The sequence below is a fragment of the Netta rufina genome, assembly GCF_964035555.1.
Source record: "Netta rufina genome assembly, chromosome: 4".
In the NCBI taxonomy this organism is placed as follows: domain Eukaryota; kingdom Metazoa; phylum Chordata; class Aves; order Anseriformes; family Anatidae; genus Netta; species Netta rufina.
Window position 1 is genome coordinate 7,991,193 of NC_140127.1, and position 25,955 is coordinate 8,017,147.

The 25,955-nt window shown below is 47.1% G+C and overlaps 2 protein-coding genes across 2 annotated transcripts; one reads left to right on the plus strand and one right to left on the minus strand.

Annotated features, from left to right (window-relative positions):
- Window positions 1-3,642: 3,642 nt before the first annotated feature.
- LOC311208971 (alcohol dehydrogenase 1-like) lies at window positions 3,643-10,973 on the minus strand (the record flags this gene model as incomplete). Its single annotated transcript, XM_084286021.1, has 11 exons — window positions 3,643-3,667; window positions 4,136-4,274; window positions 4,574-4,709; window positions 4,992-5,252; window positions 5,374-5,593; window positions 5,703-5,790; window positions 6,067-6,208; window positions 7,184-7,285; window positions 7,365-7,493; window positions 7,850-8,074; window positions 10,905-10,973. The coding sequence occupies 11 exons, from the start codon at window positions 10,971-10,973 to the stop codon at window positions 3,643-3,645; spliced, it is 1,536 nt and encodes a 511-aa protein (XP_084142147.1).
- A 6,468-nt stretch (window positions 10,974-17,441) lies between these two features.
- LOC311209021 (alcohol dehydrogenase class-3) lies at window positions 17,442-25,464 on the plus strand. The gene is made up of 9 exons (XM_084286074.1): window positions 17,442-17,492; window positions 18,448-18,549; window positions 19,128-19,269; window positions 19,849-19,936; window positions 20,660-20,879; window positions 21,339-21,599; window positions 22,330-22,465; window positions 23,153-23,291; window positions 25,133-25,464. Exons 1-9 carry the CDS (start codon window positions 17,481-17,483, stop codon window positions 25,155-25,157), a joined length of 1,125 nt encoding a protein of 374 aa, XP_084142200.1. The 5' UTR covers window positions 17,442-17,480; the 3' UTR covers window positions 25,158-25,464.
- The last annotated feature ends 491 nt before the right edge of the window (window positions 25,465-25,955 follow it).

The following is a 25,955-nucleotide window of genomic DNA, read 5'->3' on the forward strand; positions in this document are numbered from 1 at the left end:
CTTGGGGTTTAAGTTATACAGATCTCTCATCAGACCACATTTCTACTAATCAATAAAAATTGTAACAATTCTAATATTTCCTTATTAATACTTCCATAACTGGACCAGTATTGGATGGGAAACATATACCATTAGAAAGATCGAAATGGTCAAAGAAGACTGCACATGCTCTTACACATCTGCAAGTAGAAGTGTCATGTTTTTACTTCAGTATATATGCAAACAATGAAAAGGTCTGTCCAAGTTTCTGACATCTGAAATTAATAAGACATATACTAAACCCACAAGATCTCCTTAAGGCAGCATAGCCTATGAGCTGTGACAAATAACAATGATTTCTGACTATTATTTTTGTTCCCAGTCCACTGCTTATTGGCTGTACTGCTCTGAACTTCAACTAGGAAAGTCTGGGTCTAGCCTGAAAAACACATACTCCCCAAAAATTACACCACTAACCTGCAAAGCAGCAATCTTTTGCTGTGGGAATTGTCTCACTATATGGACAGAATTTGTATTCTATGATAACCGCAAAAGACTATACATTATACCTGGTTCAAAATCAGCTGAAGACAAATGGCTGTAATTCCATTCAGCATTTTGCAAGCGTTCGATTAATTGCTCACCTTACTGAATGACTGTGCTATGCTATATATAGTTATACTATACTCTTGTCGGATTTCAGCAGCATTTGTGTGCCTTTTGAGATCAACACAGCTTGTAAGATGTTCCCAAACTGATAGCCTTTAGTCTGCACGAGTTTCCTGTGACGTCCTTCAAGTTAACAAACTCATCTTCAAAACAGAATGGAGTATTGGTTTGTAGTCACCAGAGCAATACATCCAAACCAAGAAACAAGCAGTTCAAAATAAATATTGCACAGGCATTTGTGTAAGAACAGCAAAACGGTGTTTGTACAACCTGCTAGACTGCTTGTGCATAACCCAGATGCTGAGGTACTATCCACCTTGCCCAGCTTTTCCACATCAGTAAGTCAGGTGCATGTGATTTGCTACGTGGGTATTTCAACCATATTTTCCTTTGAACTCTCCATCTCATCATGTTTTTATTCAGAAGACATTGAATCAATTTCCAGTATCGCTACTTAGACAAATTTATTTCAGCCCATTTCCCCATATAAGCATTGGGAACCAAGTCAGAATGTCTAAACGCCTTCAAACCCTGTGCCATACCATTGGGTATGCTCACTGAGAAGAAGATTAGTTTCAGATAAAAAGCGTCTTTCTAGGTCTCACTTTCAACAGCTTTATTTTCTGCCACTGTGCCAGGACCATGACTGGCCCCACTCAAGAACTGTCTCACTCAAATCATGGGCCACTTGCAGGGAGATGTGGTGGTGACAGGCAGGGGTAAAGGAAGACCCAAAATGTTGCCACCATCTTGTGGCACAGGGACACGAGGCATGGGATGAGGAGGGGGCTGAGGAGGCATGGGATGAGTCCCGGTGCCCAAGGGGCAGCCTGTCTCTCTGGCAAGCAAAATGGCCCGGGAAAGGGGCCCCCAGCCCCCTGGCCCTCCTCCTTCCACACCAGGGCCTCTTTCAGGCCGCACAAGTCCCCTCCCAACACGGCCATGTCGGGCCTGGGGCGTGGCGCCATCACTGCGGCCATCACTGAGGCCACAGTGACTTCCAGTACCATTTCCACTGTGGACTCTGGGAGCAGTCCCACTGCCATTCAGTCAGTGTGTTCCCTGCCTGCTCTGCAGGGCGCGGATGCTGAAGTACATCTGTAGCCACGTGGAAGCTCTGGCGCAAGCACGTTTTGCAGTCAAGACTGAGTGTTTGAGACCTATGGTAGTTACAAGAGAAAATGTGCATAAATTCTCTTTCAGACAGGCTCTGTGCAACTGAACATTGAAGTTGTACAAACACAGTTTTGCTGTTCTTACACAAATGCCCGTGCAATGTTTATTTTGAACTGCTTGTTTCTTGGTTTGGATGTATTGCTCTGGTGACTACAAACCAATACTCCATTCTGTTTTGAAGATGAGTTTGTTAACTTGAAGGACGTCACAGGAAACTCGTGCAGACTAAAGGCTATCAGTTTGGGAACATCTTACAAGCTGTGTTGATCTCAAAAGGCACACAAATGCTGCTGAAATCTGACAACAGTGTGGTATAACTTGTAAGCATAGCACCGTTATTCAGTACGGTCAGCAATTAATTGAATGCTTGCAAAATGCTGAATGGAATTACAGCCATTTGTCTTCAGCTGATTTTGTACCAGGTATAATGTGTAGTCTTGTGAGGCTATCAAAGTCCTGTTCCATAATCTGCATCCTAAAGTAGATCTTGAAGAGCATTTGTGTCAGGATTCTCTATGTGCTCCCCATGCTGAGATTCTGGTTACTTGGGGAAATTATTGGTGGTAAGTCTTATTGAGAGATTAGTTATTTGGCATCTGCTAGTCTGATTCACAGGATATGTTGAGTGGTGTCTGTCAAGGTTCTGCTGTTGTCTGAGCCCAGTTAATATCTCTTATTGAGTGACTTCCATGTTGGATTCGAGTACACTCATTAAACATGCAGATAGCAAGAGACTTCCATGCACACGGAAAGAGATGTTTTAAAGAATTGGGATGGAATTCAATAGCAGTAATTGCAAAATTGCAGGTGTGCAAGTGCAAGATGCAGAAAAATGCCTGCAAGAAGTAGTGGATGACAAAGTGAGCAAGAGTTGGCAACCCCCTGCTATGTGGTTTGGCTGTGGAAACAGGGATGCAGTTGTCAGGACGCAAGGAAATGGGAAAAGGGCAGAGGGACATAATAATGGTCTTTGGGGCCATAAAAAGTGGCTATGAGGTTGAGCAAGAGATGTGTTCTCTCCAAGTATGTTATACTTTAAGAGTATGATGCACTTTGAAATAATAATGGAATAGATCATTGCTGGAGGCCTTTAAGCACAAGTTCTCTCTCAGCAACGATCCAGAAAATCGATGCTGAACTGAGAAGAAAAGCTAATCTACGTGGTCTCTCAAGAATAATCCGAGCTCTGTTTTTAAGTGATTTAATTACTTTGATACTCTTTATTTATTTATTTGATCTCCCCCACAGCAGTTTTTAACAAACTTGCAAGCTGTTAAGTAAGCTGTTTTGTGCATCAGCATGCAAAGCATGTGGTACATCAGCATGCAAGGCATTTTGGCGTGACAGTCTGCAAGGCATTTTGGCGTGACAGTCTGCAAGGCATTTGCTATGTCAGCGTGCAAGGCATTTCATGCATAAGCATGCAAGGTGCTTGCAGTGTCTGCATGCAAGGTGCTTACAGATTGGAGGCATCAGCAGGAGAGGGAGCAAAGGAAGTTGCTCAGTGCAGAGAAGAGGGGTGTGGTGGCGGGGTCAGGGGTGCAAGGCAGAGCTCCTCATGTCCTGTGAGGCCCCTGCTGTTCACAGCACTGCGTGGGAGCGTTTGAAGAAAGCTTTTACTTGTGCATGTGTTTCCTCAGGAGAGGCAGCGTTGCAGCTCTCGCAGGGCGTGAAAGCACAGGCAGCAGCACCAGAGCCATCGAGGTCCTCGCGCTCATTTCCTTGTGCTCAGTGCAGGGAGACGGTGAGAGAGTAGGGCCTGCGCCACAAGGGCCTGCTGGGCCGCTGACCGCGCTCATCCTCCCTCAGCCGCATCCCTCAGAAGAGCAGGACGGTGCGGATGCTGGAAGGGGGAAGAAGGGAGCAGTTACCGGAGGTGCTGCCGCAGTGCTCAGGAGCAGGAGGAGGGGCAGGCAGGTGCAGCCGGGACCAGCCACCTCAGCTCTCCCCCAGCCTCTTCTGAGCTCAGCGAGGCCGCTGAAGGAAAGCCTGAGGCACCCCGTCCCGCCCCGCAGCTCCTGTGCCTCAGCCTGAAGGCACAGTCTGCGAGGTCCCCACGGATGCCCCTTCCTCCTCACTCTGCTTTCCAACGCCACAGTGAGGTGTGGGGTCTGAGGGGCTGTGCCAGGGCTGTGGGGTCTCTTCTGAGCTGCACCCATCCAGGTTCATTCCCTGTGCTCCACCTTACAGCAGGGCCTCCCACCACCGGGATCGGGGCCCTGCCTGCTGGCACTGCTTGGGCGCTGGCTGAGGGCAGCGAGCCGGGCGCTGCCTCGTGGAGGGACCTTGCTCCTGCGAGCCACATCCTCACCTTTTGCCTGCGCGTAGCAATTCAAAGCCCTCGTTGATCTTAGCGATCGGCAGCGTGTGCGTGATCAGCAAGTCAGAGTTAAATTTCTTCTCCAGATAGCTGGAGACCAGTTTGGGGATGGAGTCTCTCATCTTCCAGCCTAGAGAAGGGGGAAAAGCACCTGCAATGAGTCACTGGAGAAATGCTGCTATTATTACTTGTGTATATATATATACACACGTATATATAAGTATATATATATATATATGTATATATATAAGTATATATATATACACACGTATATTTACTTATATATATATATAAGTAAATATAATATATATATATTATAATATATATATATATATTTATCCCTAGAGGGTAACTGTTATACAGGCAGTCCGGGAATTACTGTGAAAGGACAACACTCAAATGTCTGCAATATTTCCCTTACTTTCATACCTCCTATCAAAGTCCCTTTACAGGTACGGCCACTTAGAAAAAGCAAAGGATCCATGGGAACCACTGAACCAGAAGGTAATACTCCAACCATCACGCAGACACCAGTGTTCATATTGCAGGAGGCCAGGGCAGCGACCTGATGGGACAGGTGAGTGCATTAAAAACGCTTGAGAGAAATTTCAGTTATCTGCCACTCACAGCTATCTACAAACCAACACTCCTTTCTGTACAATGAAAGCACCATCCCGTTTTGAGACTCCTACTTGATTTACTCCCCAAGACAGAAAACTGCCTTTCTGCACACAGACAAGCCCACAGGTGCTGGCACCAGGCAACAGAGCTCGCTCTGTGGTGATATTTGCCCCGATGGGACGCTGTGAATGAGCTGGAAGGGACACTGTGTCAGAAGGCCACGTACCACGGTGTCAGCTGTCCCGATGACCTCGAAGGAGTAGTCCACGCCGTAGCCGGTCATCTCGGTGAGCACCTCCTGAACAGGCTTCTTGAAGTCCCCAGGGCTGATGCACTCGGTGGCCCCCAGCTCCTTGGCCCTGGCAAACTTCTCCTTGTTGACATCGACGGCGATGATGCGAGAGGCCCCGGCCGCCTTGCAGCCCATGACCACGGAGAGCCCAACTCCTCCCAGGCCGAAGACGGCGCAGGTGGAGCCCGGTTTGACCTGCACGACACGGTGCCGGCTCAGCCTCCCGCGGGAGGAGGAGGAGGAGGCTGTGGCAGAGCGCTTCTGCGGGCGCACGGGTGGCTGCGGGGCGCTAGTCTGGACATGGCTGGGTACCAACCTTGGCGGTGTTGATGGCAGCCCCGTAGCCCGTGGAGAAGCCGCAGGCCAGCAAGCAGACCTTGTCCAGAGGCGCGGCGGCGTCTATCTTGGCGAGGGTGAACTCCGGCACCACGGTGTACTCGGCAAAGGTGCTGATCCAGAGGAAGTGGTGGATCTGCTTCCCCCGGCACGTGAACCTGCTGGTCTTGTCGGGCAGCAGGCACTGCGACACAGAGAGGCTGTAGGGAGCACGCACACGGGTCACTCATCACGCAGAGCACTCGCCTGTGTGGCAGCACTGCTGAGAGCCGAGCCTGCATGGGCAACAGGGTGGGGAAGCAAACTCACTGGGACTTCAGGCAGTAGTTGGAGTCCGGATTCTTGCAGAAGCAGCATTCCCCGCACTGAGGAAGGCCAAAGAGGATGACTTTGTCTCCTGGAACAGAGCAGAACTGGCGTTAGGTGCCTCTCGCTCGGCAGCCTGGAGGTGCCGCCTGTCACAGCGCCTGGCATGAGCCCTCTGCCTCCTCTGTCCGCAGGAAAAATTCAGAGGCTGACTCGGGCACTTTGGGGAGGAGATGAGGAAAGGGTGTCCAGTGTCACCTGTGTGCAGCCGGTCATGGGTCATGGCTCCAGGCTGCTGGGGGCTATTTCCGAGCTCTGGGCAGCCCCATGGGCTTTGAGAGCTGAGTCCCGGTTGCGAGCTGGTTACCTGGTTTCACAGAGGTCACTCCTTCCCCAATGCTCTCCACAATCCCAGCTCCTTCATGGCCAGGGATGACTGGGAAATCAATGTCAAGAAAGAAACCTTCCAGAACGTGGTCATCTGTGCGACAAATCCCTGTGGCCACGATCTGTTTGGAGAGGAAAGAGCAGGTGAGCTGTAGAAGGAGCCTGGTGTTTTTGTAGTCAGTTAATAGAAGGCTTTTCACTTCTTTGGGTGTCACCAACTTGGTGAGTCCTTCGCACTGTTTTGGTACGGAATCTGATAATCCCGTACAGACTGTCCTTTCCTCTTGGCCTGAACAGCTTCAGTGCCAGAAGCTGGGGAGATGTTTGTGACAGGCAGGGCATGGGACAGCCACTGCCAGCTGTGAGCCCTCCACCTTCCCAGAGCACCGCTGTGCACAGGTCTGCGCCTTTACCTACAAGCCCGCACGTTCCCAAATGGTCTGCATTTGTGACCAGCAGGGCTAGGGAGGTGACCGTCCCCCTGTACTCGGCTCTGGTGAGGCCGCACCTTGAGTACTGTGATCAGTTTTGGGCCCCTCGCTACAAGAAGGACATGGAGGTGCTGGAGCGGGTGCAGAGAAGGACGACGAAGCTGGTGAGGGGCCTGGAGAACAAGTCCTACGAGGAGCGGCTGAGGGAGCTGGGCTTGTTCAGCCTGGAGAAGAGGAGGCTCAGGGGCGACCTTATTGCTCTTTACAGATACCTTAAAGGAGGCTGTAGCGAGGTGGGGGTTGGTCTGTTCTCCCACGTGCCTGGTGACAGGACGAGGGGGAATGGGCTTAAGTTGTGCCAGGGGAGTTTTAGGTTAGATGTTAGGAAGAACTTCTTTACCGAAAGGGTTGTTAGACATTGGAACAGGCTGCCCAGGGAGGTGGTGGAGTCACCATCCCTGGAAGTCTTTAAAAGACGTTTAGATGTAGAGCTTAGGGATATGGTTTAGTGGGGACTGCTAGCGTTAGGTCAGAGGTTGGACTCGATGATCTTGAGGTCTCTTCCAACCTAGAAATTCTGTGTGATTCTGTAATCATGTTAGCAGTCTTTTCCCTAGAAGAGAGAAGCTGCGGCTGGCATTTGCGCTCGGCAGCCCTTGCTTTTACCTTGACACGGACTTCACGCGCCTTTGGGGGTGCAACCTCCACCTCCTCGAGAGAGAGCGGTTTGCCCACTGCCCAGGCAACAGCAGCCCTGCAGCGGATGACCTGCAAGGAGAGGGACTGAGGCTGCTGGGGAGCTTCGCCTTCGGCTTGGGGCGGGGAGCAGGGCAGCGAGCGTCCTTACTTTTCCAGACGTGGCCATGTGGGGTGAGAGGAGCCGGCGGCGGCGCAGGCTGGAGGTGAGCTGCCGTCTCTGTGGCCGGATCCGCAGCTGGCGTCGAGGCCCCGAGTGCTCCTGGCCCCGCGGCTGCGGCTGGAGGGGGAAGCAGGGAGCGCGGCGGGCGGCCTGGCGAGGGACCAGAGCTGGTGGAGAGCAGAGCGGGAGGTTCCCCTGCGAGCAGGGAGTCCCCTGTGCCCCCTGAAAGGCGCAGCCTCCAGGGGCTGGTGGCCGGGCTGCAGGGAGGAGACTCACAGCACCGCTCGGGCTTCCACTCCTTGCCGAGGGGCAACCTTTGGCCGGGCAGCAGCTCCCCCCCAGCTATTTGTGAAAGGATTAATAATTACAGCAGAAAAGAAGACCTTGAGAGCATGGTATGGCGAATAAACAGGCCCAGCCTTTTGGAGTCCAGCTTAGCTCTCTGTGGCACCGCAGCCGTTTTCCCTGGGTACCGAGAAGAGCGTGTCAGCAAGGGGCCATTTTCCAAGGACACTTTTATGTAACTTTGCAACCATTTTTGTGAGCAGTTCCCCTTCTGCCAATGCCCTCCGTTCTCCCAGATCTGTGTCTGCACCACACAGCTTGGTGGCATCAACAAACCTGCTGAGGGTGCACTCGATCCCACTGTCCGTGTCACTGACAAAGACGTTAAACAGCGCCGGCCCCAGCACTGACCCCTGAGGAGCACCGCTCATTACAGATCTCCACTTGGACGTCGAGTTGTTGACCACAACTCTTGGAGTGTGATCATCCAGCCAATGCCTTACCCACCAGGTGGTCCATCCGCCAAATCAATGTCTCTCCAATTTAGAGACAAGGATATAATGGAGGATGTAGATGATTTGTCAGGCCCAATCTGCCCATGGTGAAGCCATGCTGGCTGTCACCAATCACCCCTGTATTTTTTCAATGTGCCTTAGCTTAATTTCCAGGAGGATCTGCTCCATGATCTTGCCAGGCACAGAGGTGAGATTGACTGCCCTGTAGCTCCCCAGGCCTTCCTTTTCTCCCTTTTTAAACATGGAGGTTATGTTTCCCCTCTTCCAGTCACTGAGAACGTCACCAGACTGCCATGACTTCTCAGACATGATGGGTAGTGCCTTATCAACCACATCCGCCAGTTCCCACAGGACCTGTGGATGTATCTCATCAGGTTCCATGGACTTGTTAAGAAACCTTCAGGTTTCTTAGCTGGTCTCAAACCTGATCTTCTCCTACAGGGTGTGGTTGAACATTCTTCCACTCCCTGCTTTTCCTTCTGGTGTCCAGGCTGTGTGGCTACTGCTCTTGCCAGTGAAGACTGAGGCAAAAAAAGCCATCGAGTACCTCAGCCTTCACCATCTCCTGGGTGAGCAGGTGTCCCGTTTTCTTCTGGAAAGGGCCCACAGTTTTCCCAGTCTTCCTTTTATCACCTCCTGATGGACGTCTAGAAGCTTCTTGATACTCTTTTTGTCCCTGGCCAAATCTAATTCTAACAGAGCTTTGGCTTTCATTCCGTGCTTCTGTGAACAGACCCTGAAGAAACTCCTAGGAGAACGTGGATGGGGCTGCCTCCTTTTACAGTTTTAACGCAGAACAGCTCCAAAAGGCTTGGGCCAGCCAAAGCACTGCTCTTTTTTGGCTTGGTTTGGTTATGGTTTAAATAGACTGACTCATTCGATCAGAAAGTCTGACATTCAGCATCCAGGTTCCACCTCCACGTAATGGAAGCAGCCTTTTCGTGAAGGTAGTAGTTTCAAGTGGCTCTTCCAAAACCCTCACGGCAGCCAGTGGCATTTGCTGCCCTCCCCTCATCCTACAAGGCCACTTATGTATCTCCATCAAGCATAATTCATGTTGGTAGGTGCTGTGGATGGCAAGGAAGGGCTTGCACACCAACTGCATACCAGCAAGGCTTTAATTGACTGCTGGTAGACCTGGTGCAGGCTGCCCATGCCACCCTTACCCACATGTAGGATATCTGCATCATTGGCCCCACCCAAGCTCCTGTCAAGCATGGGAGCTGCTCCACTTGCTGGGAAACGTGGCAGTAACAGGTTGGGGTTAATGGAGGACCACTGCCCTTCCCGAAATGTTGCCACCATCTTGTGGCACAGGGATGCCAGGCATGGATTGAGGAGGTTTAATTCATATCTTAAGGGCAAACTAGTTCCCATTCAAATCCAATGCATCACAAGATAGATTTTCTTGGAACATCCTGCAAGTTTGCTAAAACCACAGTCTGCTGATTGAGAGATTAAATAAATAAATAAACAAATAAATGAATTTAAAGTAAATGACGCACTTAAAAACAGAGTTTGAATGATTCGTGAGAGACCACGTAGATTGGACCTTTTCCCAATGCAGCATCAATTCTCTGGATCATTGCTGAGAGAAAACTTGTGCTTAAAGGCCTCCAGCAATGATGTATTCCATTACCATTTTAAAGTGCATCATACTGTCAAAGTATAACCCCTTGGAAAGGACACATCTCCTGTTCTTGGGTTACCTGGCATCACGAGAGGCCATCAATCAGGCTGACGGTGACCTCCCTTCCCATTTTTTAAAGCCCTACCACAAAGCAAACTCATGTTTGGCTGATCTTTTTCTAGCCTGCAAGTTTTAGCTTGGGGTTTAAGTTATACACGTCTCTCATCAGACCACATTCCTACCAATCAATACAAATTATAACAATTCTAATATTTCCTTATTAATACTTCCATAGCTGGACCTGTATTGGATGGGAAACTTTTAACACTAGAAAGATCGAAATGGTCAGAGAAGAATGCACATGCTCTTACACATCTGCAAGTAGAAGTGAACAAGCAGTTCAAAATAAATATTGCTCGGGCATTTGTGTAAGAACAGCAAAATGGTGTTTGTACAACCTGCTAGACTGCTTCTGCATAACCCAAATGCTGAGGTACTATCTACCTTGCCCAGCTTTTCCACATCAGTAAGTCAGGTGCATGTGATTTGCTACGTGGGTATTTCAACCATATTTTCCTTTGAACTCTCCATCTCATCATGTTTTTATTCAGAATACATTGAATCGATTTCCAGTATCGCTACTTAGACAAATTTATTTCAGCCCATTTCCCCATATAAGCATTGGGAACCAAGTCAGAATGTCTAAAAGCCTTCAAACCCTGTGCCATACCATCGGGTATGCTCACTGAGAAGAAGATTAGTTTCAGATAAAAAGCATCTTTCTAGGTCTCACTTTCAACAGCTTTATTTTCTGCCACTGTGCCAGGACCACGACTGGCCCCACTCATGAACCGTCTCACTCAAACATGGGGGGCTGAGCCACTTGCAGGGATATGTGGTGGTGACAGGTAGGGGGTAAAGGAAGACCCGAAATGTTGTTGCCACCATCTTGTGGCACAGGGACATGAGGCATGGGATGAGGAGGGGGCTGAGGAGGCATGGGATGAGTCCCAGTGCCCAAGGGGCAGCCTGTCTCTCTGGCAAGCAAAATGGCCCGGGAAAGGGGCCCCCAGCCCCCTGGCCCTCCTCCTTCCACACCAGGGCCTCTTTCAGGCCGCACAAGCCCCCTTCCAACACGGCCATGTCGGGCCTGGGGCGTGGCGCCATCACTGCGGCCATCACAGAGGCCTCCTGATGTCACAGTGGCATCTGCCCCCCGGCGTTGTCCTGGTGCCTATAAAAGCCCCTGCGCCTGGCCCCCCCTCGCTGATCCCCCAGGATCTCTAGCGAATGCCAGCCATGGTTGGTCTGAAGAGAACCTGGGGCGACAGCTGCCCACCCCTGCGTGGGATAAAGGCGAGTTGGGCTATGCGAGGGGAAGGTTCTGGAGTTCCTGCGAGCATAGTGGGAGGGGTTCTGGGTTCCTGAGTGGGACGCTTTGGCACTATATAAGATACTGTCACACAGCAATAAATTGGCTTACGGCACAGAACGCTGGTCGTTGTGTCCGTTTGTCCCAGGGCCTTTCGGTCGGGTTATCCGACCTTTGGTGACCCCGACGTGATACGATTCTCAATGTGAAACCGGTTGGCGCGAGTTAGGCATGGCGCGAGTTAGGCGTGGTGCGTACGTGCTAGGTACGCGGGTGGCCATGGGGCCTGGAGTCAATGAGGTGGTGAGTACTGTTAAATCCTTGGCCAAGGAAGTAGGGATAACACTACGAAAGAAGGATGTACAGTCCCTCTTGTTCTGGGCGACACGCCGGAATCTGGCAGAGTCTCCCGTCCATTGCTTGAGACAGACCATTTTAGAAACGGTGGGACGGGATTTATTGATAGCGCCTGCATCAGGAACAAAGAGGCGCTGAGGTGCAGGGAGGGAGTAGAGAAGATGAAGCCTGCATCTTCTCTGAGGTGCTCTGTGGCAGAAAGGTGAGCAGCACCAGGCCCATACTTGCAGGTGGTGACAGCCCAGGCAGCAAAAAGGAAAAGATTGTCCCCACAAGAGCGTTCAGACAGAACTGGTGACCAGAACGGCTACAGAGTCTCTGTCCTGGTGGGCAGCTGACCTTGACTGCACAATGCTTCCATTAGACCAGAGTTCCCAAAGCCCTTTCCAAATTGGCCTTAAACACTTCCCGGATGAGGCATCCTCTAGAGGAGGGTGAAGATTTGTGCTCCTTCTCCAATCACTTTGTCAATGCCCCCTAGAGAGGAATCCCAGCTGCCTGGCTTCCCTGCCCTCTAATACCAGGCTATTGGCTCCACTGTCCCAGCACCGGAGCAGCCAGGTGACAAGGTGCTCACCTGGACGATGACTGAAATCTTTTTGCATATCTTGTATCTCATCCTGGGATAGGCTTTGGGTAGCTATTGATGCCTGTATGATATCTTCCTCTTTGTCTTCCTGTTCCTCTGATGGCCCAGCCACTTTACAGTAGCCTGCCTGGACTTCTTCTTCCTCCCCAGTCTCAGTAGGAGTTCCTCCGCTTTCTAATAGACCTGACTTTTTCATCCATTGTTTCATCTTGGATACAAGGCAACTGACACTGGCACGGTTTGGTTCCCCGTCCCAGCTTTGGGGCCTGTCACAGGGACTGGAATGGCTGCAGGGCCCGTTGCAGGGGTTGGAGCGGCTGCAGGGCCTGTCACAGGCGTTGAACTGCTGTTTCTGAGGTTTGCAAAGGCAGAACCTGTCTATTTCATTGGATCCAGCAAGGGGAAGTGCTAAGTCCTGCACCTGGGCAGGAGCAACCCCAGGCACCAGGACATGCTGGGAGTTGTCCATCTACGAAGCAGCTTTTTAGGAAAAGACTTTGTGATCCCGGTGGACACCATAGCTAAGCTGACAGCATGTGCCATTGCAGCAAAGGCAGCTAATGGTATCCAGGGCTGTGTTAGACAAAGTGTTGCCAAAGGGCTGAAGGAGGTGATCATTCCCCTCTATTCAGCACTGTTGAGGCCACAGCTGCAGTGCCATATCCAGTTCTGGTCTGCGCAGTAGAGGAGTGATGTGGAGCTGCTGGAGAGAGTTCAGCAGTGGGCCACAAGGATGACTGAGGGACTGGAGCATCTCTCCTGTGAGGAAAGGCTGAGAGAGCTGGGGCTGTCCAGCCTGGAGAAAAAAAAGGCTCAGGGAGGATCTGCCCAAAGGGCACTCACTGATATATTCGAGAACTCAGGCCTGTCCGTCTGAGCTCGGTGTCAAGGAAGCTCATGGAGCTTGTTATCTCAAGTGACATCTCACAGCACTTGGAGGACAACCAGGTGATCAGGCCCAGTCATCATGGTTTTATAAAAGGCAGGTCCTGCTTCACAGCCTGGTCTCCTTCTACAACAAGGTGATGCGCTCAGTGGATGGGGAAAAGGCTGTGCCTGTGGCCTACCAAAAAGCCTTCATTAAGGCTTTTGACACCATTTCCCTCAGCATTTTCCTGAAGAAGCTGGCAGCTCAAGGCCTGGGCAGTTGTATGCTTTCTTGGATTAAAAACTGGCTGTGTGGCCAGGCCTAAGGAGCTGTGGTGAATGGAGTTAAATCCAGCTGGAGGCCGGTCACTACCAGTGTCCCCCACAGCTCAGTGTTGGGGCCAATTCTCTTCAATATCTTTATCAGCCATGTCAGCGAGAGGATCAAGTGCACCCTCAGTAAGTTTCCGGAGTGCTATTCTGCAAGTTAGGCCTGAGTGTTGATCAGCTTGAGGTAGGAGGGCTCTGCAGAGGGATCTGGGTAGGCTGGGCCGATAGGCATCATACACCTAATGCTTTTTGACCTCTTTTGTGCAACTCTTATCCCAGTCAACAGCCCTTTGAGCTTCTGGAACCCCCCTCAGTAGGGTCAGCAATTTCACAGCACATCATGAACACACAAATGAGTTATTAAAGGTTAACAAATCCCATCTTGCTGCCAGTTTGCAGTCATGTTTGCACACAGAACTCACTTTGCCCTGCTGTAAAAGTCACCTTTAATTCTCTTCATTACTTTTTAAGTATAAAACATTAAGGCTACAGGTAATTAGATGACACCACAAGAACTCATTATGTTTTAATTGCGCTTCAGCAGTCCCCTTCCTAGAAAACACAAGTTCCTCCCAAGAAACTTTGACAAAACAAAATTTGATTGCTACAAAATAAGTCTGCCTTGAGTCAATGATAACTTGCACTTTACCAGTTATTTTGTACTCTTCACGTGAAAAATTGTTAAGGGCTGCAGAGTACTGGTATTATATCAGTGCCACCTGGCGGTTACCTCCTACCACTTTCTCTGTGTGCTGCTGATCGACTTTTCCTGGCCAGGCAGGAGGCTCTGGATTTCCACCAGGACCAACATTTGCCTGCAGCAGACGTCCTTGGCTCAGGCTCTCCACGGGCACTAGCAGAGGACTAACAACGACATTTATATGAATGTATCAGAGGAAGACGCTGTCAAGTATGAGCAAGGAATTATCAGCATAACCCTTCCACTATTTTTATCCTTCTGATTTCTCTGGCATGGTATATGCATCAATATATGAGAATCAACCCATAAAAGAACCATCCTTTGTGGCTTATTTGATTTTTATTTTTAAATTATTATTTTTTAAATCAAAGAGCTAAAAATATTAACCATGCACATCCCCAAATGACTCATTTTCATTCCTAAAATATTAAAAATCATTCACTATCCCAGCTTCTTGCATCTCTACTGAAAAAAAAAATCATGATCATTTTACACATTTCTGTATTTAAGTACACTACATTAGCATGGGCCTTTGATTTGAGAAGTTTTTTTACTTTGGCGTGCTTTTAGTATTATACTTCACTATAGTGAAATTACTCTTCTAAATATTTTCCTTTCCAATCAACCTTTTTTTTTTTTTTTTAAGTATTGGATATGGATAATGTTTTTAAACTTATATTTGTATTTACAAAAGCAGAATTTTATAATTCACTCAGGACTATCCAAAGAAATATCAACCAGATTTTTTTTTTTAATTATTTTTTAAATATTTCCATTTCCCAAGCAGCTATGACTTGCGGAAAACAGACTCCACAATCAGTAAGATTGTACAGTAGTTATGTTTATTCAGCGCTGGGCAGCACAGGGGGTTGTCCTACCAAAGTCGTGGGCACCTGACGCGGCAACTTGCCATGGTTATATGCAACAAAGAGTTATGCATGAAGTTTCACAATACGCCTATACATATTCATAACCTGTCCCTGTTTCATATTAAAATTAGTTCAAAGGAGTAATTTCCATAAAATCCTCCCATCTGAATTTGTGCAGTGTCTACTGGTGGTGGTCGTCGGGGGTCGTGGGGATGAAGGTTGATCACTCTTCCTCGTCACTGCTAGTTGACCTCTTGTCTTTGCGCAGACTCAGCTGCTCCTTGGTTCTTGTCTATCCACAGGACCTGTGTCTGCCAGTTTCTTAAGATAGGCTCACACTCTTATTAGGAGACTGACCTTGGTAAGGGGCCCAAGGCTTCTTGCTTTAGTTAATTTGCACAATGCACCATAGTTAGCAAAGACACTAAGTAGCATCCTAGTTCAATGCTGTCAGCGCTCTATCTCTACTTGATAAGATTCTCCCAACTCTCTCAGCTATAGATGGATTTTACAGAAATGAATTGTTGCTTTGAAGTTTCTAATTCTTTTGAATGCTACAAAAATATCTTCCACTACTTCATAGGAGAAGGTAGGAGAGCCTAAATCAGAATTCAGACGGCTGGTTTGGAGAGCAATGCCCCACGAAAAGACTGCTTTACTCAGATAGTCACAGCTGAAATTTCTAGATCTGTCCTGTTCCACCTGCACATGGGAACTTGCAGAATGAGGGCACACATTACCACAGGTTCAAAATGAAATGTATCTATCAAAACTATTAAATCACATTGGTCTTATTTAGGAAATTATGTTAGTGGGAGAAAAAAGTACCTCTGGGGCAATCTAGCACTGATTCTGTTTGTGGAAATGAACCTGGTGATGTTTCCCTGAGGGCATCCCAGATTTTCCAGCAGGTAGGTGTGTCGGTCCCCTCCTCTCCACCCACACCTCGCCACTCTGTTCAGCAGTGCGAGGTGGCAGGCAGCAGTTACAGTGCCACCACCTTCCCATTCCAGTGCTGGCACACTCCTCATTCCTCCCTTTGGCACTCGGGCTGCCCAGGGATGAACACCCTGGCAGATCACTTGCAATTTTTTCCAACACATATTGTTTCCCAGGCTTGCAAGAGACTTCTTTCCCTGGATCTTCTTGCACTTCAAAGCCAAACTAAGGTAGAGAAACACTTTGCTATAAAGCACTCCCTCCAGGAGATGAACAATAATGCAATTCAAAAAATAAAAAGAATTTAAAAAGAAGCCATGTAGATCCCTAGCTGTTTTGGGCTCCCTTTCCCTTGCAACATGGAAAAGAGAACTCCCTCCATGCAAAAACACAACTGCCAGGCCTTTCTCCCACATGCTCACACCGTGTCCAAGCCCCCCTCTTCTCCCAACCCTGGCTAGTGCGGAACATCTGCCAGAATAGCATATGAGAGACCATGACCAACCCAACATAGGAAATAGAGTAGCACTGGGAGGCCTCGCCTACAGACCTTTCCCATATAAACCTGAAACACACATGACAAAGCATATATAGTTCAGCCAACTGCTCCGTGTGGTGACCTGATTTACTTGCATGGTTCAGAGAATAGAAAGAAAGTGGCAAAACTATATACCACATCCAGGGGCTTCCAAGAGTAGAAAGCAACCCTAGAAACTACATGACAAAACAGCAAGAAGGGGAAATGAAAAAAAAACAACGCATTATCTCTGAAATTGGACACTGAGCATTAAGAAGTTATGATTAATGGAGTTACGATTTAGGTACTTATGCTTTTATCTGCCAGAATCAGCACTTATAGTTTCCAGAACATCAGTGATAGGGCCACTAACAGAAGCTGAGCACCTGTGGAGTTGAGCTAACCAGAATGCTTGGAGGCTTTTTGGGAGCACTGACACAAGCAGGGGTGATCAGAAGCACACGCTCTGGGTGCAGATCCTCTCCCTAACCCCCAGCCTGACCCTCCCCTGTCCCAGCTCCATGCCGTCCCCTCGGGTCCTGTCACTGTCCCCAGAGAGCAGAGCTCAGCGCCTGCCCCTCTGCTCCCCTCATGAGGAAGCTTTAGCCTTTATAGACTTCCTTTGGACACTGTCTGACAGTTTTATGTCTTTCTTATACTGTGGCACCCAAAACTGCTCTCAGTTCTTGGGGTGAGGCCACACCAGCACAGAGCAGAGCGGGACAATCCCTTCCCTTGAGCGGCTGGCAGTGCTGTGCCTGAAGCACCCCAGGGCACGCTGAGGACTCATGTTCAACTTGTCATTACGCCATTAAATACTGCAGTTATTATTTACGCCATCAAACCCCATCAAGCTACCAGTGGCACTTGCTGACTCCTGGTACTTAGTTGAGGGGGGACGGGACCTCAGCACCCCCCCGCAACACCTCAGGGGCCGGCACCTGACGGGGACCGGGGCATGGAGACCCCCGCCCTGCCATGGGGTGGCAGTGAAGGGATGGAGGGAGGCGCTGAAGGAGGCACCCGCCATCTTCCCGCCCCTCCTCAGCCTCCGTCCATGGCTCCAGCGGCCATGCGTGTGCCCGCCTTGGAGCGGGGCGGGGTCGGGGTCGCCCTCCCCTTCCGTCCGGAGCGATGGCGAGCGGGGTGAGGCGGCGAGCGGGGTCCCCGTCCCCCCTGGTCCCGTCCTGTCCCCCTCCGGTCCCTCCTCTGTCCCCCTCCATTTTGTGTCACTGCGCCTTGGGGGGGGGTGTCGCGCAGTGCCACCCTCACACCCCCATCCCGCCGCCCGGGACCCCCCCCCCAGCTCCGGGAGGCTTCGACTAACGACGGAAATAATGGGATTTGGGGTTTTGGGGGACCTATATTGGCAACAAAATTAATGGGATTTGGCGATTTTTGCGTGCACCCGCGGCCGTCGCCATCCCAGCAGCCGGTTCAGGGTTCTGTGGTGAAATCCCCTGGTGCGGTTTGGCAGCGTTCAGCCGGGTAGCAGGGAGCAGAGCAAAGGGAATTTGGTCCCAGGGAGCAATCCCTGCTCGCTCTGCTGGGGCTATAAGGTTTTTAAAAGGGCCTTTTTGGGTCGGCAGCAGTCGTTTCAGCGATTTTTGCACGTGGCTGTGCTGTTTGGGGTGCGGTGAGGGTGGTAGCCCTCATGTTATGGAACAAGAAGCCCACCTTTAATGTGGGGGTCTCGGGCTGTTACGTGACTTCCAGTTTGCTTTCCAAATTTCTGAACGAGCACTCTGTGCTCAAGGACCACCTCTTACACACATACCTGTTTTATTTTAAACCACCGCTTTTATTATGCAATCTCTCCATTCCTGTTGCTTGTTTCACTGCAGTGTTTATATATGTCCCAAGCAGTCCTGGGTTTATTATACTTTTGCACAATAAGAGAATAACATTCAAAGTTCAGATCTTGGTTCATTCACTCAGCTTCCTGGGAGCAAATGTAGACCAATTAAGCCTTTGTGCTGAAATGATGTATCTCAGATCTGGGATTCTTTCCAAAAGCCAGTAGCCTTTCTCTCATTTCCTTGCTTGGTTGAACAAGAATTATTTTAACAGATGTTCTCTTTTTCTTGTTGATGTCTTTTAGGTTATTAAATGCAGGGCTGCTGTTGCCTGGGAGGCAGGTAAACCTCTCTCTCTTGAGGAGGTGGAGGTTGCTCCACCAAAAGCTCATGAAGTCCGCATCAAGGTAATTACATCAATCTTTACCTGTATCCATTATGTTTTGGGAGACTGAGTATTAAAGCTGTTTACCAACAGAATAAACATTGAATGGATAGCATTAGTTCATTAGTATCTCAGCGGTTTTACAAAGAAGAAAATTATGGTGTTTAGATCTTCTGTTTATGGAAAACATCTTTGATTTCTGTTGGTCTCAGTCCAGAGCCTGGTCTAAAGTTCATAGCTAGACTTGGAGGTTGATTATTTCAAATCCAGGAACCCAGCCTGCATTGAGATGACTTGCACTACAGATTTATTGCCCGAGGAAACAAGATGACATCATCTACCCCTTTCAACAGCAGGACATAGTTGGTGGAATAAGAAAAGATGCGCTATCCCCCAAATTTTCTTTTTTCAAAGTGTGACGTATACTTTGTGCTGTGCCAGGAGTGATACAGCTTGCTGTATCACAAATGTTACTAGGATTGGCAAACTCCTATTGGCGATTTTGCTGAATGACCAATCAAAGGTTAATATTTAAATCTATGCTACTGTTCTATTCTTCAAGATACCTTGACTTATTTATATTTATCTATTTACTTATAGATAGTTGCCACTGCTGTCTGTCACACTGATGCTTATACACTGAGCGGTGCTGATCCTGAAGGATGCTTCCCTGTGATTTTGGGTCATGAGGGAGCAGGAATTGTGGAGAGCGTTGGGGAAGGAGTAACAAAAGTAAAGCCAGGTAAGAAAATACCTGACATCTTACAAGTTTTCTGACTTCCTTAAAAGTGTGACTTTACTATAATGGCAACTGTCAAATTGGGCCACTCACTTGCTGTATTGCAGGATATAATGTTTTATTCTGAATGTCTGCATACATTTCTTTTGTCTGAGGAATAACACTTATCTATTCAGTGTACCCTCGGTTTAAAGATTGGAAAACTCCAGATTTCTTGCTTGAAATTGGATCGATATAGTTAGAAGATTTTATTTTTTTTTTTCAAATGAAAGTTGTTACCTGTTCTTTTAAACAACTTAATTGTGTTACTATTGGTTTGAGGTTGTTTTGTTTTACAGTAAGTTCCTATTTGTTCTGGAACGATAAAGTTCTGATTGTCTGCTCAGACATGAGAAAAAGTGTTTTATCTAGCACTCTCTATAAACAGTGCTACTCTGGACTGTAAGCAGATTGTAAAAAGAAATGAACAGTTTTAAATCAACAGTTGCTCACATAAAAGCCATACAAACTGAATAACTCCGCTTCTCTCTTTATGCCTTGCTTGACTCACTATTAGCCAGATATTTTTTTTTTCCTCTCTAGGGGATACCGTTATCCCTCTGTACATCCCCCAGTGTGGCGAGTGCAAATTCTGCAAGAATCCTAAAACTAATCTGTGTCAAAAGATCAGGTCTGTATGCTTTTTATCTTGACACACGATATAGTATTTGTTCAACATATACCTGTTCTAGTTATCAAAAGTAAGAAAGTGCATGTTTTAAGGAATCAGACACTACTTTGCATTCTTCCTTAAGATTTCTCCTTAAATAAATCTGTTTTTTTGTTTGTACATTTGTAAAGGTGTAAGCTGGTAGCCTGTTTCCACAGCTTTGAAAACATAAATGCTCTGACTCTGTATTTAATCCATACTTAAAGGAAATACTTCAGGGAATTTAGCTCTTGCTGCAAACACTGAAGGCTTTGAGTGGTACAGAGTTATAGAGAGAGCTCTTTTTCCTTAATACACGCTTGTCTGCTGATTTTGCAGCTGGGTCCAATAAGCAAAAACCCAGGGACATAACTGATGGCTGCTGCTCGAGGGAAGCAGACTAAAGGAGGTGAATGAAGATGGAGTGTGGTACCATGGCACAAGCAGTTAGCACTGGTAGCTAACAGGGTCAATGTGCTGATCCAACTCCCAATTCTTTCCATGCTTCCTTGGAGGAATTAACAATATTAAATGTTTTATTAGGAGACTAGTGTCTAATTTCTGTAAATTCATGGGTTTACTGGAATGTTCCAAAAATTACGGTGCAATTATGTGACTGTATCCCTGTGCTACTTACACAATACTGTCTAGTGAGAGTAATTACTGCTTAAGGCTCTGACTCTACTTTCCTGTCTTTGCCTTAAGAGTTACTCAAGGGAAAGGAGTCATGCCTGATGGTACCAGCAGATTCACCTGCAAAGGAAAGCAGATTTACCACTTCATGGGGACGAGCACCTTCTCGGAGTACACGGTGGTGGCTGACATCTCCGTAGCTAAGATAGACGCTGCAGCACCTCTCGATAAAGTGTGTCTGCTGGGCTGCGGCATCTCCACTGGCTATGGGGCTGTTGTTAACACTGCCAAGGTAAAGGCTGTAGCCATGATGTACCAAATTTCTGGGTTTTTATGCTCTTCAGCTGGTGAAATTTAACTAAGAATTTCAAACGTCCATACAGGGCAGATCAGGTCAGAAGAAAATTAGAGGGTTAGACAAAATCCACGTGGAAGATGCTGCATCTCTTTTAATACCAACTTTGCTTTTCCTGAAATCACTTTTCCAACTCATCTTAATCTGGGTGCAAGTCATTCTGGTAGTTTTGAAGATCAGGGTGGGAGGGAGAGACAGTAGGCGAGCACACGAGGCTGGGGCAGGTTATGGAAGTCAAGTCTTTGGGCAAGAAGGAGAGCCTAGCACGTAAAGAGGTTAAGCGATAAAGTCTTGTAGCCATATATATTTACCACCCCATTTTCTTCATAACAGACTTGCATTTTTCACTCACGTGGAAGAATCTTCTCTGTTTCTCATGGCTTTTTCTTCACCTAGGTGGAACCTGGCTCCACGTGTGCCGTCTTTGGTTTGGGAGGAGTTGGGCTGGCAGTTATCATGGGCTGTAAAGTTGCCGGAGCATCCCGGATCATTGGCATTGACATTAACAAGGATAAGTACGCCAAAGCCAAGGAGTTTGGAGCCACCGAGTGCATTAACCCTCAAGACTTCAAGAAGCCCATCCAGGAGGTGCTGGTTGAAATGACCGACGGTGGCGTAGACTACTCCTTTGAGTGCATCGGTAACGTTGGAGTCATGGTGAGTGAGTGCAGAACAGCAGCAAGGGGAGGGAGGGCACAGCTGGTTGCCACTTCGTTGTTCAGCTAAATGGGAAACCCAGCTGCTTGCTTGTTACAGGAAACATGCCATGCTATTTTTTTTTTTTCAAATAGTAATAACGGCTGTGACTAAGAAGGACAATTTACATCAAACCCTAAATATGCAAATCCTGTTTCTTATACTTTGCAGAAGTTTTTCTATCCTGAGTTTTCAGCTGCTGAAAAATTAACAAAAAACACATAAAATGTATTGTACAATGTACAACATATAATTTACTTATAATAATAATAATAATTTACAAATGTAAAATCTCAAGGACCGCTCGAAATCTCCCTTCTCCCCCAGATAATGAATTTAACTTTTAGAATCACAGAAGTATTGCTGAACGTAAGGCGAGGCTTTCAGGAATGACAACAGCATTTCTAATCTGTCAGTAACATGGTCTGCGTTGTCTCTGCTTGCAGTTTATCCCAGCTTCTAGGGGAGTGACGTTTTTGGAAGCCAGATGGGATATGAAAAGAGCAATCTTTAACAGTGTAAGGAGTCTGAACCAATGGGAAACTTAACCTAATTTTCAGGGGATTTATTGTCCCTTAAACACCAACGTGGCGATTCATTAACTGGGGGAGAGGAAGTGCAACCTGTGCCAGTCTAAGTAGCATTAACATTAGCAGTAAACGATCTGTTCTTGTCCTGTTCTTCTGTGAAGAGGGCTGCCTTGGAAGCCTGCCACAAGGGCTGGGGAGTCAGTGTGATCGTTGGAGTGGCTGCTGCTGGTCAGGAGATCTCTACGCGGCCATTCCAGCTTGTAACTGGGCGGACGTGGAAAGGGACCGCCTTTGGAGGTAACTCTTGTTTTGGGGATAAAAGTAATTTGCTGGGGGCTAAATGCAGGAAGAACATGATATTCCTACAGACTGTCTACAGATAAACACACGAAATACAAGATCTCACATATGTCAAAGAGAGCATATAACCACCCGCTCAGTTCTATAGCAGTGGTATAGTGGGATTGCTTTCTTACTAGCACAAGGTTTGGGATGCAGCAAAGGACCTGGTCTTCGGGGAGATGTGAACTCAAAGATGGTTTTGTTGCTTAGTCAGTAAGCATATTGCGGGGCTAAAATGGGAACTTACAAAAGACCTTGAAAATAAAAAGCAACAAAGTCCTGATAGACCTTTTCTGCCATCAAACCAGAAACCTGGTGAGACTTTTACAGCCACAAGGGGCTGACAGAGATGCTAGTGCATGCTCTCCTAGGTGAGGGCTGCTCTATGCCAAACGTTGAAATACCTAGTGAAAGGTTAGTGCGCTAATGTGGCTGGATAATGTGTGCCCTTGCCAGATCTAGCTGCCCTCTGACATTCCTTATTCACTGCCTGAGTAGAGCAGGAGTAACAAACACCACCAATCTCGGTTCCTTTTCACATTTATCAGATGATAACCCGTAAAAGGGTTGTATGTTTTCCTTCCTCTTTGTACAGAGGTGCGTGGAAAGGGCAAAAACAAATGCACGCTCACTGTCTTTCAGGCTGGAAGAGCGTAGACAACGTGCCTAAACTGGTGACTGACTACATGTCCAAGAAGATCAAAGTGGATGAATTTGTGACTCACACCTTGCCTTTTGACAAAATAAATGAGGCCTTTGAGCTGATGCATACAGGAAAGAGGTAATGTTCATAATACTTCAGCTGTGTTTGTTGGTGGGACAGTGTCAAGATACAGGTTCCCTGCCCACTGTCATGTTTTAAACAGGTAGGATAAGAGCTGACAGGTACCATGCACTTTTATTCTGAGATAAATGCACATTCTCTGAGCTCCTCTCCACATGCCAGAACACAGGCAGAGAGTGAAAAACAAGCAACAATGTCTAAGGGAAATATGCAGATCAGTAAAATTGATAAAGGGGACAAGCCAGTCTTAGCTTTCCATTTCTAAAAGTATTGCTTAAACATTCCTCCTTAAAAAGATAAATGTAGAGAGATTGAAGGGGAGTTATCACAAATACATCTTTACAAGTCATTAAGCCATTAGTCTAATTTGGCTGTTAACTAAATAATAGATTTCGTTGTATTTTCAAACAATTATTTAGGATAGATGACCAGCAGAAACAGTCACTTAGAATGATCTTTAAATGTATTTTTTCAATATTTTTCTCTAGTTTGAACTGGGGTAGAACACCAACATGTACTTCTTAATTTGTACTTCTTAATGTGGCCAGATCACTTTAACAGCAGCTTCTGCCTTCATTAAGGTTAGCAGCAGTTTAGACTGTTCATACTGCGAACTTCTGCCATCCACTGCAGGTGGTGAAAAACCTGCTGGATGCTTATTGAGCCTTTCTGTCCTCATAGCAGTATACCATGTAGGGGTTGTGATCAGGTTGCAGCAGTAGCACAAGGCTCAAAGTGTAGGGTATGCTCACCAGAGGATAGATTGGGTGATGCCTGTGAAGCCCTGTACAGATACAGGAGTGGATGTGCTTGAAGGAAGACAGAGACTACCTGGGGATGCTCTGGCAGGATTTGCATCTGCAGGTTAAAATCCAAGGCGGAAGGATTAGTCAGCTTTAACCTGAGAAATGTTAAAGTTCGCTCTGCTGTGTCAAGTGCAGGCCTCTTTGAAATAAGAATTGTATTGAGATGCTCTCTAACTTGTTGGAAATTCATAGACTGGCATAGCTACCGCTGTCTCTTGGAATAGAAACCAGCTTATCAGCAGTCCAGGTTGCATACATTTTCAGAAGGTGTTTTCAAGAAAGAATCAGATAGTGGGCAAGGAAAATTGGAGAGATGCTCTAGTAAAAAAGACTCTCTCTTCCTACATATTTACATGAATCTCTTTCCATACTTTGCTTTACCTGCACATGGTTAAATAGATATCAGCCTTACTGCAAGAATCCACAACAGTCTTTCTGTTTGACCTCAATCCATATTGATATTATAACTTCCTCAAAAATGACTTTCTCTGCTTTTCCTGATACTTTATCGGTGTTCCTAATTTGGATAAGTCAGTTAACATTAACCACATTTGTACCTTTTACAAATTTGAAGCACTGCATCATCTATGCAAATTTATTCCAGCAGTTGATCCCCGTACCCAGTTACAAAATCTTATGCTCATGCAGGAATAAATCATCAAAATGATTATGTCCTATTAAAATAATAATGAAAGCTACTTAAAATTCGCCAAGCAGCCAAAAGAGGGAAAACCTGTAAATACTGATTTTTCATAATCAATATTCTTGGGTAGTTACTGAAAACTGACACACGTAGTTTGAAAAGGCTTCCTTCCATTTTAAGTACACCCTTTTGGGGGAAGAACTAAAAAATGAATAATGAGCATTTAGCAACCCATTTTTAGGCAGGATTGTTAATAAATATTTATTAGAGGTATAATTTTATTTTTATAAGAAGTTGAAGTTAATTGAGAGTATGTCTCAACAGTGAAGGGGAAGGAAAGGAGAAAATGGACATATTTGTAATTCTTTTTTTTTTTTTCTCATTTTAAGCATTCGAACAGTCCTCAAGTTTTAGAGACAAACGTGGACTTTCCTGCCAGCCAGCCACATGGTAACTCTCCTTTTGTAATGGAGTTTCTGATAGAGGGTAGAATCAGGTAAATGCAAACTCACCAAGACGAGGAGGATGATACATTTTAGGGTGATCATGATGGATACTAAATAACTGTTTCTTCTGAAAAAAACAATCAGTAACCACTGGGGAGCATTACATAATTAACACTGATGTTGGAACTTCTATTTCTGTACCTGTTCCTCAAATTCAGTAATGCTTAATTCAATATAGTTAATAAAAGCTCATTTCTAAACAGAGTGTTGGAATTACTGACGGTAAAGATGCTGAAGGCTGTGTCGCTGTTTTCTTCTTGAGGCTGTGTATTATTCTAATAGAGGAAGAGTGTTTTTCAGAGTCATGTACTGCAACTGCAGCGCGAGAGGGGCAAGAACTGCAACAGCCCTCAAGCTTCTGAGGCTGTTCGGTGAAGAATTTACCACCCTGCTCTCTCTGGAAGCCACCCAGCAGAGCAGACAGGTTGGATGCATGACCTAAATGTCCAGGTGTACCTGTGTTTGCCTGGGCAGTCAAGTCCCTGTGCTGCCTTACTTGCTATCTGGCTCATGACGCTGGCTGCAGGCAGGGCTGTTCTGGAGATGAGAGCAGAGGAGCACTCCACTGGCTTGCCTTAGTGGCGTCCCCTCCAAGGCTTCAGTAGCACAGAGAAAGTTTTGTCATTTCCTTAAACTTCCTGGCAACTGAGGAGGCCTACAGCCAGCACTGCAAAAACAAAACAAAACAAAAACAAATCTAACTTGG

Excerpts from the sequence above, each read along its gene's own strand:
- LOC311209021 (XM_084286074.1), top strand. Across the intron at positions 18,550-19,127 it reads CTCATGAAGTCCGCATCAAG|ATAGTTGCCACTGCTGTCTG; the intron begins GTAATTACATCA and ends ATTTACTTATAG. Across the intron at positions 20,880-21,338 it reads CTGTTGTTAACACTGCCAAG|GTGGAACCTGGCTCCACGTG; the intron begins GTAAAGGCTGTA and ends TTCTTCACCTAG.